Source organism: Chenopodium album, chromosome 23 (assembly GCF_948465745.1).
Source record: "Chenopodium album chromosome 23, dcCheAlbu1.1, whole genome shotgun sequence".
Taxonomy (NCBI): Eukaryota; Viridiplantae; Streptophyta; class Magnoliopsida; order Caryophyllales; family Amaranthaceae; genus Chenopodium; species Chenopodium album.
In genome coordinates, this window is record NC_137856.1 from 314,792 (window position 1) to 330,394 (window position 15,603).

The 15,603-nt window shown below is 37.1% G+C and overlaps 3 protein-coding genes across 7 annotated transcripts; all 3 read right to left on the reverse strand.

The window, feature by feature from the left end:
- Positions 1–596: 596 nt before the first annotated feature.
- LOC145609491 (F-box protein At2g17036-like) lies at positions 597–2,201 on the reverse strand. Its single transcript, XM_081664964.1, has one exon. The coding sequence runs from the start codon at positions 2,199–2,201 to the stop codon at positions 597–599; it is 1,605 nt and encodes a 534-aa protein (XP_081521090.1).
- Positions 2,202–4,959: 2,758 nt separating this feature from the next.
- LOC145609492 (F-box/FBD/LRR-repeat protein At4g26340-like) lies at positions 4,960–5,917 on the reverse strand. Its single transcript, XM_081664965.1, has 2 exons — positions 5,910–5,917; positions 4,960–5,815 (listed from the first exon to the last, which is right to left on the reverse strand). The coding sequence occupies exons 1-2, from the start codon at positions 5,915–5,917 to the stop codon at positions 4,960–4,962; spliced, it is 864 nt and encodes a 287-aa protein (XP_081521091.1).
- A 2,218-nt stretch (positions 5,918–8,135) lies between these two features.
- On the reverse strand, positions 8,136–12,190 carry LOC145608559 (14 kDa zinc-binding protein-like). Of its 5 annotated transcripts, none has more exons than XM_081664174.1 (5): positions 11,865–12,190; positions 10,833–10,890; positions 10,160–10,235; positions 8,523–8,640; positions 8,136–8,426 (listed from the first exon to the last, which is right to left on the reverse strand). In XM_081664174.1, exons 1-5 carry the CDS (start codon positions 11,905–11,907, stop codon positions 8,350–8,352), a joined length of 372 nt encoding a protein of 123 aa, XP_081520300.1. In that variant the 5' UTR covers positions 11,908–12,190; the 3' UTR covers positions 8,136–8,349. The 5 variants fall into 5 exon arrangements, 4 of the variants coding, with proteins under 4 accessions (XP_081520300.1, XP_081520303.1, XP_081520302.1 ...); XM_081664177.1 differs by having other exon boundaries at positions 8,136–8,442; XM_081664176.1 differs by having other exon boundaries at positions 8,136–8,445.
- Positions 12,191–15,603: the final 3,413 nt, after the last annotated feature.

The following is a 15,603-nucleotide window of genomic DNA, read 5'->3' on the forward strand; positions in this document are numbered from 1 at the left end:
CATAGTTGCATCAGTAATCAGGCTTGTATAGGATTGAGTATTGTGCCAACTGAAAGTATAGCACTTGAAAAATCTTCCCTCATTATGAAGAGAAAAAGGATGATCGACCACAAAGGTTATCCGATGGTAGTGGCTTGGTGTTGAATGTGGCTAATTCTTTTGTTAATTGATTGTATAAATCATACTCCGTATTGGTAATTGATTAGTAAAGATCCGGAGATGACTCAATGTAACGAAAATTACTTGTAGTCTTTTGTTTTGTGATGATTGATTGTTAAGTAAAAGCTACGCAGCATTATTTTATTTACAAAAGCATTTTAGTTCAATGACAAAACAATCCCCTCCTATATTAAATGAAAAACAATGTCATGGACACATACAAAGCAAATGTTCAATGGCTTCAAACTAATTTCTTACATAACTAGGAAAATGAAGTATCTTGGCAAACAAATTTCTACTAACACTACGCAGTCTACAGACTCTACACTAGCACTAGATAGATCCAACAAGCAAAATCACAATCGAAACACAACGAAATCAGTATAGTAAACAACCTTACGCGTTATCTCATGTGAAAATGCAATTAAGCCACGCACTTAACCTGAGCTCAACATTATCAATGCTTGAGCAGCTCCATCCTCCTCATTGGCATCATCATGCTGTTCTTCCTCATCACCATCGTCATTATCGGTATCATCATGCTGTTCTTCCTCATTAGCAATCTCAGCAGCATGTTGTTCTTCCTCATCATCGGTATCATCATGTTGTTGTTCCTCATCAGTGATATAAGCATATTGTTCTTCCTCCTCAGCGATATCATCATCATCATGATCATCGATATACAAACCAGTAAAGCTGACATCAACATTTCCAAGGCTAGGGCAGTGCCATTTAACCCAAGGTGGTGGCGGAAAGAACAACCCTCGATACAGCTTATGGTCCCTTTTTGGATAGTCCAAGAGAAGCCTAACCTGCTTTTGTATGTTGAACACATGAAAATATTTATCATATGTTGGAAAAATCAGTTTGTTGAGGCACTCTAGTCCCTTTGGCATAGGCCTGCTACTTCCTTCACCATATCCCTCGACCCCTGACCATACATCGACATGAGGATACCAATAGCAAATCGTACTCGGCTTCCATTGTGGTAGATAATCTTTCAAAGATGGGATACCAAATGACCTCTCTTTACATTCCCCAAAACCAAGGAAAAAAGCTCGATCACCCAAGTTTTTCACACGCACCCATTCTGTTTCTTCCTTGAACAAGAACACAAACATTCTGCTAGTCCAACTCCCTCCACCATTATCTTCTCGAAACCCTTCGATGGCAAGATACAACTCCTCATTCGACGACACCATCTTCAAATACCGGAACTCGTATGAAATCCCTTTGACATTAATTTCTTTGTCCACTTGATTTTGTACCAAAAAATCAGGCCTGTCTAAGAACTGCATCGAGATCATTTCATTTTGAGGATCGATTACTCCGATTTTCCACTTACGCCCTTTATAATTGAACATGATTACATAGAACTTTCCATTATGAAAAGCCATATCACGTACAACCCCCCAATGGTAATTCTCGATATCGATCCATTCTTTGTCACCCAATCTCCATAACATCAACCCATTCTTTCTCTTTCGAGCCACTAACAGAGCATACTTATAACTCGAATTCAATGCCCACCCACCTACAACTTGGAAGGATATACACTCGGGTCGGGTTTTACAGTCCGATGAATGAACCAAGTACATGGGTCTATCAAGTTCAAGAACCCGACAATCCAACAGACTGAGACCCAGTTTCCCAACAATGGGTGGATCCGAGTGAAAGTAGTCCAGGGTCCTGCAGTCATCAACCGGGTTAAGGAGGTGCCATTTGGAGGGTTCGAGTTCGATCATCTTGGCAACCCAAGCACCACCATCGACATCGACACCGACACCGAGAGGGGAGAGAAAGTAGAACCGGGTTTGGAGGAGGAAAAGAGGGCGGTCTCCGTAAAGAGGGTGTGTTGGAGTCCTGAAGCAGGAAGGAAATTCAGGGTTTGGAGAAAGAGCGGTTCGCCAAGAAGAGCAAACGGCGCGAAGACGGTGAAGGTCTGGTTTCAAACCATGGTGTTGGAGGATGTGTAAGAGTATGTCTCTTGGAAGATTACTCCATTTATCGACATTTCTTTGCTTGACGGAGTAATTTTCCATTCTTGATATTATTATTGGGAACAGAACAACGAGCAAGTAAAAGAAAGAAACTTATGAAATGAGGCAGTAGTGGACATTTTGAACTATAAATATACGTATATATAGAGAGATGGAGGGAAAAACAAATTAGATCAGTTGTACACTCTAATCTTTAATCAATAGTCTTTAAGAGTCTATAACCTCCAATATTCCTCAAAAAGTGTGGATAATAGCCTTCAATTTTGGAATTTTTTTTTACCTTTTTTCGCTCGGAAATAAAAATAGCCCAGATACTTACCATGGTCCCTAACACCTTCCGGGAGTCCAATTGGGTGGTGGAACCATCCAATTCGCCTTAAAACGATCAATTTACCCGTTCACAACATGCACCGATTTCGTGAACTCGAGCCTGCAACGGAGAGTTATGACAAAATATAATTGTCATATATGGTTCCCAAGGGTATTATATGACCCTGAGAGGCTGAGATATATCCCATAAGGTCTCAGCACTTTTCGCCACCGTGCCCTTTAACCTCCAAAATTCCTCAAAAAGCGTGGATAATAGCCTTCAATTTTGGAATTTTTTGACCTTTTTTCGCTCAAAAATAAAAATTGCCCAGATGCTTACCATGGTCCCTAACACCTTCCGGAGTCCAATTGGGTGGGTGGAACCATCCAATTTGCCTTAAAATGGTCAATTTAACCGTTCACAACATGCACCGATTTCATGAACTCGAGCCTGCAACGGAGAGTTATGACAAAATATAATTGTCATATATGGTTTCCAAGGGCATTATATGACCCTGAGAGGCTGAGATATATCCCATAAGGTCTCAGCACTTTTCGCCATCGGGCCTTTTAACCTCCAAAATTTCTCAAAAAGCGTGGATAATAGCCTTCTATTTTGGAATTTTTTAACCTTTTTTGGCCCAGAAATAAATATTTCCCAGATGCTTACCATGGTCCCTAACACCCTCCGAGAGTCCAATTGGGTGGATGGAACCATCCAATTCGCCTTATAATAGTCAATTTACCCGTTCACAACTTGCTTCGATTTGTGAAGTCAAGCCTACCACGGATAGTTGTGACAACATATAAAGGTCTTATATGGTTCAAAATGGCATTATATGACCCTGAGATATATCCCCTAAGATCTCAGCACTTTTCCCCACCGGGTCCTATAACCTCCAAAATTCCTCAAAATCGTGGATAATAGCCTTCTATTATGGAATTTTTTTGACCTTTTTTTGTCCGGAAATAAAAATTGTCCAGATGCTTACCATGGTCCCTAACACCCTCTGGGAGTCCAATTGGGTGGATGGAACCATCCAATTTGCCTTAAAACGACCAATTTACCCGTTCACAACTTGCACTGATTTCGTGAGCTCAAGTGTACCACGGACAGTTATGACAACATATAATGTTCATATATGGTTCTAAACAGCATTATATGACTTTCAGATGTATCTCCTAGGGTCTCTACACTTTTTCGACACTGGGTCATGTAACCTCTAAAATTCCTCAAAAAGCGTGGATAATAGCCTTCAATTTTGGAATTTTTTGACCTTTTTTTGCCCGAAAATAAAAAATGCTCAGATACTTACCATGGTCCCTAACACCCTCTGGGAGTCCAATTGGGTGGGTGGAAGCCGTGGAACCATCGAATTCGCCTTAAAACAGTCAATTTACCTGTTCACATCTTGCACCAATTTCGTGAACTCGAGCCTACCATGGACAGTTAAGACAACATATAATGATCATATATGGTTCCAAACGACATTATATTACCCTGAAATGTAGCCCCTAGGGTCTCAAAACTTTTCGTTACCGGGCCTGTAACCTTTAAAATTCCTCGAAAAGCCTGGATAATAGCCTTTAATTTTGGAAATTTTTTGACCAGTTTTCGCCCGGAAATAAAAATTGCCCAGATGCTTACCCTGGTCCTTAACACCCTCTGGGGGTCCAATTGGGTCGGTGGAACCATCCAATTCGCCTTAAAATGGTCAATTTACCCGTTCACAACTTGCACTGATTTCGTGAACTCGAGCCTACCACGGACAGTTATGACAACATAGAATGGTCATATATGGTTCTAAACGGCATTAAATGACACTGAAATTTATCCCCTAGGGTCTCAACACTTTTTGCTACCGAGCCCTTTAACCTCCAAAATTCCTCAAAAAGCGTGGATAATATCCTTTTATTTTGGAATTTTTTTACCCTTTTTCGCTTGAAAATAAAAATTGCCCAGATGCTTATCATGGTCCCTAACACCTTCCTGGAGTCCAATTGGGTGGGTGGAACCATCCAATTCGCCTTAAAACGATCAATTTACCCGATCACAACTTGCTTTGATTTTGTGAACAAGAGAATACCGCGGACAGTTATGACAACATATAATGTCATATATTGTTCCAAACGACATTATATGAACCTGAGAATACTTGGGCATCCAACTAGAAAAGCTAACACTTGACAGTTTTTTAATTGAAAGTAACACGAGTAATAATCTTCTTGTCATCAAATATCAATTTTTCTGAACTTACCTCAATTTTATTTATTTTTTTTGTTTTTCTTTTTTGAAATAAGATCAATTCATTGATAAAAGATTCATATGACATTTACAAAAGATATCAAAGCCAACAAATACAAAGCAGATCAAATCAAATAAAATTCTAATTTGACAAAACTACAATTGTGAATGAGATTCGACATTGATGAATTCTCTTGTCTCTTACATGGATGTCCTTTGCACTCTTCTACAAGGGGGTCTTGCAATCTATTGTAATTTTCGAATTTCAGAACACGGCGCACAATCATCCACATACCATAAATACTCTAAATTCGGAACATCAAGTACAAGCTTGCTCCCTAAGATACTACTACAGAAAAACGTATTCAATTTCAATGTACGAAGAGAATGTGAAGAAATACTGATGGGAATCACAGGACTCAAGGAACCACATAGAGTCATGTACTCAAGAGACGGACAACTCGAAACGAGCCTAGTCAAAGAGTCATCAACCGGGAAGCAAACTACAGAGATATGCAACTCTTTCAAGTTAGGCAAACACAAAGTCGAGGGCACTTCAAGATCAAGATTCACGTCGAGCTTCAACACCTCTAGTGTTCGACAATTAAAGATAGCCGAGGGCAGCTTATCAGGCTCCCTTACACGAATATGAATATCGAGCTTCTTAACCCCTCGGCTTAAGGGATATGTTAACCACTCATTAACATGTCGAGGTTCCAATTCGGGGTAACAACAAGTATCATAACAATAGCCTACAGTCCCTACATTACAATCGAGATTAGTTTTCGCAAAGTGAAGCCTAAATGTGGTAGTAATTTTCGACTGACTTGCTTGCAACATGTTATCAACAAACATCTTGAAAGTAGGGAAAAGCTCGGTCAAGTGTGGATGTTCCGCACAATGTGATATAGGGGAGTCGTCAAAGTCGAGACGTGTTACCCCGGTGAAAAGCCGCCTCCATCGCCTCGACAAAAGACTAGTTGCAACGACATCCTTTGTTGGAAGGTATGAAAGTATGTTGTCTAATAAAACATGATCACGTAAATTACTGATCCTATCTTTAACTGCATTATTTTCATCCCTGTTAGGCCGTTTTCGACACCTGAAGCAAGAAATCATGACACTTTGAATAAAAATTAAACTAAAATTCTATCTATCTTGTTAAAGAACAAATTAAACAAAAGTCGAAGAATTACCTCAACATTGCTTTAAGATCAAACATAGGATTTGATTCAAAAGAAAATTTACAGCGATTATTGTGTATGATGAGAAAAATTATAGTTGAATTAATGTACGCTTTTTGGTTATAGAATATGGAAATTTGAAATTAATTAACAAAATACATATAAATAAACAAGAACTAATCCTTGTCTCATGGTGTCAGTGTGTCACACGCCTAATATTATTAGGAAACTCTTTAGATAGTAAACTTCTATCTTAACTTTGACTTCTAAACCAAGTTAATTTGCAACTAATAATATAGGAAAAATATCTTACACAACCGTTGCAACCAACTACCCATTAACCAATCAAATAATCGGGCTTGTTTGGCACCATTTTTAGTTTTCAATTTCCTTTTTTTTGAAAACTAAAAACCAAAAACAAGAAAAAAGTGTTTTCACTTTTTTTTTTTTTTATCAATTTTCAAAATTATTATGATTTTAATAAGCTTAATAATTTTTTATTCATTATGTGACATATATCATACACTTATAATAAACAAAAAACCAAAAAATAGAAAACCACAGCAATGTCAAACAACCCCGAATTCAATTTTTGTTTTTTGTTATTTAATTAAATTTCCAAATCCTCCTATCTTTTTAAGATTTTTTTTTTTTTTTTATAAATTGGTTTTCCAGAGAGATGCATTACTATGTGGTGTAACCATTATATGAGTACTAGCATAGCGTTTTAAATCATGTTTTGTACCTTTTGATTAGTGGTTGTATATATATATATAAATATTATTTTTTTTGACAGCTGGAAAAATTAGAGAAGCTAATCTCTACGGTTTGTACACCTGACAGAAATACAATGAAAATTTGGAAGTAATTTCCCTATGTTCTGAGAAAGAACTCTTCCTTCCTGCAATCCTATGTTTTCTCCTAATGCTAATGCTAAGTACATTATATTCTTCTAATGCTAATGCTAATGCTAAGTACATTATTATCGTATGACTTGATTCATATTTATTAAAATCATCCAATGGAATTACTCCGTATTTCGGATGCAATAGCCACTAATTCCACATATTAACAAGGCAGCAAAGATCAACATCAGATCCCCATAGATGGGCACAAAGCTCATATACCTCTAGAACGCCCTCACACTCATGTACCATAAGTATCGTACTATTGTGCACCTCGTGGTAGATTGATCATAAAGTACTTAAAAGTTGTCCTAAAATAAGTAGTGTCCGTGTTTAAGAAATTAAGAGTACTAAACTGTTATGTTCTGACAAGTGAACTTAGAATTGGAACCAACGAGTCTTGAGTTGTAAATTGTAATGATTGTACTCGCTCAATAGCAGCAATAAAGAACACTCTGTATCAGAAAGTAAATCCGCAATTATTAGGTGCAATAAGAGTACTAAACTGTTATGTTCTGACAAGTGAACTTAGAATTGGAACCAACGAGTCTTGAGTTGTAAATTGTAATGATTGTACTCGCTCAATAGCAGCAATAAAAAAATACCAAGAAAATGAAGATGGTTATGCCTTTGGGAATAATGCTTTGGTTTTGCTATTGTGAAGGATAGTGAATAGTGGACAGGGTTCGGTTATGCCTTTTCGTGAAATAGGTTTCGATCAACCTTGAAATTTGGTTTATATATGCTGGTGTTTTTACTGCTTGACAGCCGTAACAAAACTTGTAGTACATTGTGGCAAAGTTAATGTAAGGGGGCATGTACGTAAACGACTAACAACTAAACTCCATTGGTTAGAGCCGTTAGACTCTGTTACTTACAACTAAACTCTACCATGTGAAATCATATTGACCGAATACATACTATAAGAAGATCTGAAGATGCATTATGTACTTTGCTAAAAAAAAAAAAAAAAAAAACCCAACAACTAACTTAAAAACACTGTTAATTAAAGGCTCATTTTAATTCCTAACCATTACAGAGTTACTGTAATATGTCCCAAAATCACTGAACTTTTATTAAACAACTCACTGAGCCTCATGGCTTAGATTTGGTACTAATTGGGCTGTGGGAGTAGCCAAGTGACCCAAATCATATGCATTCCCACGAGCACCTCATGGCCTAGATTTGGTGTTAATCCAAGCAAGTGGAGGTGTGGAGAAGAAAGGCAGGTTAAGCAATGTCCACAATTTCGCATCGCCTATACCAAAGACTACCAAAGACTTGACAATTCGATCATAAAATTCATAACAAGAGGGTCGAAAAGAGGCTCCGGCTCCCTGTCCATGCTCATGATCATATAGAGTAATTGTCACAAAGCCTAGTTCATGTCACGATCATTATTTTGAAAATAATACACAAGTACATAGAACGACACAAGGAAATGACTAATCAATGACCCAAGCAACATTATTCCATTGACATGATACTTTGAAAAAAAAGGACAGCCAGAACAAGTCTCCTGCCTCTACTGAGATTACAAATCTGTCTTAGCCAGGGAGCCAGTTCATTTGACGTCCTAGTGGATGTGATAAACAGATTGATCTGCTGAACAAAGAATTATCTGCTGAACAAAGAATTATCTGCTGAACAAAGAATTACAGCTTGTTAGAGCACTGAAATTAAGTTGAAATGTAGAGTTTATGTGATTAGCTCAACTTACATCCTTTTGGACCATCATTAATCACAATCCTGAAGCCATCGTCAAGACCTTCCTGCTTTGCAACGAGCTTTGCTGTGTAAAGAAGGCGGCCAAGAATCTTGCAGTGCCTTTCCTCAGCCTATACACAGAGATAAATTATCAGGACAGCCTGTAAACATTGTGCAAGGGGTCAGCCTAGGCCCTTGATCACATATGCTCGAAGGAAGCCCAAGAAGAACTTCTCAGCAGCTTGATGCTGAGTTGGAATTCTGTTATGAGTTTGTTATGGGGTTTAGGGTAATGTGGTAATTTTGGGAAATAAGTTGTTATTCCTCTTAGCTGTAGAAGATGCTAGTAACAGATTATAAATAGCAATTTTGTAATAGAATAGAGTATGCTGAATATTGATTAAGAGTGAGTTTGTTGGAGAGAATCCTTCCTCTCAAAAGAAGGAGAGTTGTATTGCATAATTACACTGATTATCAATACATCATATCAATTTAGCTTCCTACATTTTCTGTGTATTGTGTGTGTGCTCTGTTTTCTGACCTGAATCCTAGCATATTGCAGGAAAAAATCAAATATAAACTGTGTGTTTTCACTCATCCTTGTTCTTATTAGCTAAATCTAAGATGAACGCCCCAAGCTTCTCTTACAATCCTGTAGTATTCTTGAGAAATAATGTGGAATGGGACCAACAAGTACTAATCTTCAAATTAGCTAATCTGAGAAAGAACTAATTATGTTCTACAAACTTCTACTTATCAATGCAATAATGTCCAAATTATAACATCTGCTGGACCATGTTTCATATACAAACAATTACATTTGTATTAAAAGCATATGGTTGTACTACCCGTACCTGTTAGCCGACCCCACTTTTGGGATTAAGGCTTTGATTGATTGATTGGTTGTACTACCCGTACATATATCAGTTGTGAAATATTGAGCAACATGGATTAGCGGGATAATTAATTCCCCATCTTAAGTTCACCTGATCCTGCATAGGTTCCACAAGATAAGTGGCACTCTGGAACTCCATATTTCCCCAAAAGCCTTCTATTCTTGAATAATTGTATGTATCTTAGCAGGAGAACATTATAATTGGAACCAAATTGGATTTTTTTACAGGAGAAAACTCTTTAATGTTTGGAGACACTAATATATGCATATCTCAGTATCTCTTAATAATAACATTCTCTTTCTCAAATTTCTCCTACAATAAATAATCACTCAAGTAAAGAGGTTTAGGCTAGGACTCAATGAAAAATTAAAAATCACGTGTCACTAATGTGCATTTGAAATGTGTTGAGCCCTGTCAACTCAGCTAACTCTAAAGTTCAAAGTGACACTCAACATAGAAGCCAAATTTTACTACTACATATGTTACTATGCACACAGTAATTATACTACCAAGTTCCAACCTTCAATTACAATAAACAAGGAAACATCATATCACATGGCCAGAGTAAAACCAAGAACTCTATAGATGCTGTTGGAAAAGAAAGCATTGATACATTACAAGCACAAGACACATGGATAATATAATAAAACCTAAAAATCTCTTCGCTCCATTGGAACAAAGCAAGCATGTAGCACACAGATAAGGTAGATTCATTGAACAGCAGTATAGTGTGGAATGTGGAAGTAATATGTACCTTGGAGAATCCACTTAAGCCGTCCTTAAACTTGGGAATGATAACAATGTGAACCGGAGCTTGTGGGTTTATGTCCCTAAAAGCAAATTGAAAGTTATAAACAATAAAGAGGGTGAATTGTAGGAAACAATTATAAATATCACACTACCTTGAACATACTTACAGCCAAAGCTAAAGATACAAACTGGAAGAATAAAATATCACACTGATGAAATTGAGATCCTCGCTAAACTCAAACAAAATAAATGTTATTAATCGCAATGAAATATGCCATTAACCCATGTGGTACTCAAGGAACCAACTTTGACAAAGCATAAAGATTTAATTGGGACATAAATGCACAGTAGAAAATAATGAGAGAAAGGCACAAGCAATTAGGAAAATGTATCCACATAATTAAATCAAATAACAATATGATGATGGCAGTAAATGGCACTCCAATGAAGGGGCCTAAAAGATATCTTAAGCTTGATATGAGCTTTGCACAATTGCACTTCATGAATTATAATTTAAAAGCATGGTCATTTAAGAAAACCAACAAGAATAATGTCAAAATTTTAACAAACAATGCTAATAAACACAAATATAAACAATGAACAAGATAAATGACAAGGCCACATTCGTCGATTCATTACAAACATTTCTCAAGAATCTCAACTCATAATATCAGTACCTGTTCGTCCTCAAACACAATATTGGCAGAAATTTCCTTGCTGATAATCTTGTCAAATCTGCATCACCAAACAAATATCATAACTTTTAAACTCAACCAACACAAAGATCCAAAAATGCAAATATGAACTCATGTAAATATTCATATTTCTAAGGCTACGGAAACACAATTGCATTCTTTTCTTGCAAACATTCGTGCAATTCAGCCCAACTTGGAAAAGATGTTAATTTATCAGCAATCATTGAAATAAATGACATTATTCTTGCAACAACCAGCTAAAAGTATTCTTATTTATTGTCAATTTGTCATTACTAGTTCTGTACATAGCATAAGTTTTGCACAATGATCAAAAGCAATAACAATCAAAACACAAATACCTCTATTCACACAGAAAAACACTAATCCTAACAAACTTGATCAATCTTTCAAGTCACCCCAAATCAATTCATAAATTCACCAAAACATGGGACAAAATTAGCGTTCTGCGTTAACAGAACCCAAATAAAACTACATTAAAAAAATGAGAACATGAATTGAAAGTTTAAAGGGGAAGAACTTACATGGTGGGGGAATCGAGGGGAGTAGAGAAAGAGACTTAGTCTTGCAGGAAACCATTTAACAGGAAGAATTTAACAAACAATGGAAGCTGATCTATGTTTGAAATGCTTTAGCAGAATGTAATTATATGCAGTAGTGAGTCAGTATCGTGTTCAGTCAGCTAGAGAAGGTTTACGAGGTTTTAAGCGTGTATCCACGAGCCAATCACAGTTCTAGAATATGTTTGCTGAATTGCAAATTACAAAGTAATTTTGTACCTTATTAACATAAAACTAACAAAAACAGAGAAAAGAGCATATAATTTGGTGCAAAAAGAAGATTTATGGCACATAACTGATCAACAATGATAATTTAATGGCCTTGTACATTTACTCCACTTTGGTAACACAGACAGACCAAATTCAACCAAACACCAAATTCACTGGAGTTCAGAGATGCTTTTACTCCTGAAGTTCTAAGTCAATTAGGGCATACCTTTTGAAGCATCTTCTAGTTTAACGTCCAATTGTTGCACCATCTTCTTCCATCCACTGATAGATTCTAGACATCGGTTACAGAGCACAGGTCTGAAACAGTTTCTAGCAGGCAGCCAGGCACTTCAATCGAGAATCCGGACTTCACTATTTAGTACCTTCTCTTCTTTGCAACACGAGATGAAGCACCTCTGCTACTGGCCTCCATCAAATTAGAGTTCTGCCACATCCAAGAATCTTACAGCAAAGTCAATCTTATAATCAACAACACAGCATGAACGTTGAGCATTTCATATTAAGCCTTATAATCGACGCTGCTTTGTTGGTTCGATCACCAGAATTTCACCTAAATGTCAAACCCACAATAATTCTCCCAACAATTCATCAAATAATTGTCTAATAAATTGTTGAAATAAAACCAGTTTTCCCAACTTCACTAAATAACAATTAAGCAAAAACAACTGTTCCTCACCACAAATTTAGGAGAAATTACATAACTCAAACACCTTCAAAAAGGGATTGCAGCACAAAAAGAGAAAAGAAAAGATAATACAACACTACCCACAAGAATACTGAATTCTTCAAGGAGAGAAGAAAGAATTTAAGGTAAATAGAATGAGCTTAAAAAATGAGATACTTGATAGATTATAAATATTTATTGGAAAGAAAGATAACAAGATGCATTTAATATGAGAAAAGGCTGGAGTTTATAGTTTCGCTGCCTAATAGAAAGGTTCTCACAGGACCATGATCAAACAAATCATCCATGTTTAAGTGATATTGTATCTCAATATGGTGAACCATCTCATTGTGCAAGCCATTGTATGATGGAAAACCCTCGGGCCCAAACGAGTCTAGAAGATCTTCAGCAAATAACGTAATGATACGGCCATCTTTACCAAATGCTGCAAGAATACCCTTATTTGTACCAGCCTTGAGTATCCTTTCTTTCACAAAAACTGTGTGTTGGGGGTCAAAGGGGCAAACCAACCATGGCATTGGCATTGGAATTGGCATTGGCTTTGGACTACCAAAAGATGTACTAAATTTGCCAACAAAGTGAATGAAAACCACTTCAAAATCAGCAACCCTTGCTGTTTTATTCCGATTGTACCACTCAAGCAATGTATAATAAGTGTCTGACGGCGTTTCCACTAGGTCAATGTAAAGAAGGACATTCTTTCCCCGGAGTTCACCTATAGGCACTTGATCAATATTATTGCCAATATCATTATCATTAGTCACATTCATGCGAAGAACATAATCCCGTGACCCATAAACCAGCAAAGACTCTAAGGTGACTGCCCTTATTGCTTCCAATTCACGATGGACAAGGAAATGCCTGGTGAAGGGATATCCATTGATACCCAACCGGTTAATAACATATTTTCCCAAGCGATCCGCAATATTCATTTTGGGGTCCAGAATGACCAGTTGATCCTCTTCGGTATCGCAATCGTAATCGCCAACTTCCAAGAGCCTGCGGCTTACAAAGTCGTTGAAAGGTGAAATCCACCAATGAGGATTAGCAAATATGTCGAGCTCATGTAAGACATGATTGATAGCCTCCTGGAACAATAGTGGATCCACACACTCTCCGTAGGGTAAGTAGACAAGAATGATATGGAATTCCTGGCCTCGGGCCTTACATTCTTGAGAAACCAAGTTGAGTGTCCGAATCAAGGTGCCATCACAGCACAAGTACAAACCCACAAGCTTATCTTTGAATACAGAAACTGAGACCTTATTCTCATCATCTATACTAATACTACCCACAGTACTTGCAGAATTATTACTGTTATTTATCTTGTAAACGAATTCAGTGTCTAAATTTGAATGGAGTTTGGTGTGAATTTCCCACCAAGTAAACTTAAGTTCAAAAGCACAAAGGGGGGCAAAAGATTGGGTAATATATTCCACAGTAGTGTGCTCAAAAACCGTTTGATGGTGGTCTACAAGGAGACCCATTGGGGAATAACCAAGGCCAAGGGACTTGCATACTTTGTCACGACGCAGCGTGTCAGAAAAAGGGATTGCAAGCCAGGACGACGGAAAACCTGAAAAGAAGTGGTCGAAAGCGTCCTCATCATTAGCCCAGTGTCGTCTCATTTTAGCCACGACGACCACCTCCAAATTGGGTAGGTTGGAAAATGCAGTGATCATCCCTCGAATTTCATTGCAAGTATATGATAGCCAAACTTGAGGCACAAAAAAGCAACAAACCAAGATGTCCTTTCCTCTAAGACTCTCAACTTCAACTTTATTGCCATCATTTCGAAGCAAGTAACCATTGTTCTCTTCATTAGTGGTGGTGGACAGGAACGACATAACATCAAAGGCCTCACCTTTCTTAAATTTAGGGCAACGATTGAACATTACATCTTCCTCATCAGCACTAAATAATTGATCACGCAGTTTAGAACCATTCTGATGATACCACGTGTAGCCGTCTTTAAGAACATTATCACCACGGACCCAACACGGACCCTTATATCCTGGCAGGGTTTCATATAGTGTAGGGAGTGGAGAAGGAAATAATATTCGGTGTTTCGGGCGGTAATCTTGAAAGTGAATTATAGATTCTACAGTCCTAGAAACCCAACTCGAAGGAACATCCGGGAAGCAAAACTTCTTCCCGATCTTAAACAACCTAGACATTCTCCGATTCAATTCAGATTCAAATTCAAATTCAATGAAATCAACAGCACAGAATCAAAGTATACAACTATACGTATAATTAACTAATAAGGAGTAATTCAGAATTTCTTTTATCAAAATCTAACCTTTCCCTTCCACCGAACTATGCTTGTGAATTGGTGATAGGGTTTTCATAAAGTTTTGGGCTGAGAGAATTCCCCAATATTTGGGCTTATGCAAATAAGCTTCTTTTAAGATGAAACAAATTGAACTCAACTGGAAATAAACTTGCATCACCCTTTCTTTCAGCAGTCAGCACCATCATCGACTCATCACTTCCTGCCCCACCATTAAGGACCAAATCCTTCCTCTTTTCATTGATTGTGAGCTCAATTTAAGAAAGACCCACAAAAAAAGATCTGGGTCTTTTACCAAGGTTATAAATTTGGCAAGATCTGAGTTTTTTTTGGTTCAGAAACAAGCCTTTACTCCAACATTGAGTCTTTTTCAGGGAGGGTTGCTTCTTTTCAAGCTTATTTTGTGAGATGGTTCTTTGGTGCTTGTGTGTAGTGTAGTTGGTTGTCTTCGTTTTTGTTTGTATTTCGTTATTTTGTGAGATGGTTAAATAGTTGGTAGTAGTAACTCATATATTGGCTTTGACCCTTTGATTAATGATTTAGATAGTGATCTTAGGGCATGTTCTGATTTACTGAAAATAATTGAACTGAATTGATTGGAGCTGAACTGAACTGAACTAAACTGATTGGAGCTGAACTGAACTGGAATGTATTGAATAGAGCTGAAATGAAATGTTTATGAGAGAAGAAAATTAGGAACTGAACTAAACTGAACTGAAATTAAGCAGAAGAGAACAGGCCCTAGTCATCTTATGATCTAAGATTTGTTTGGTTCATTAGCAAATATTGAATGCTTAACATCCAACAATGAACAATTAAAATTATTTGTGTTACTATTTAAATAAAATAATGTTTAAAAAATTAGGAAATGATGAATAGTGTCATGATCAAATGTGAATGGTTTGATTTTCCAAACCGTTTGTAAATTAAACATGTATTTTAATTTTTAGTAAAAGATAAATTGGG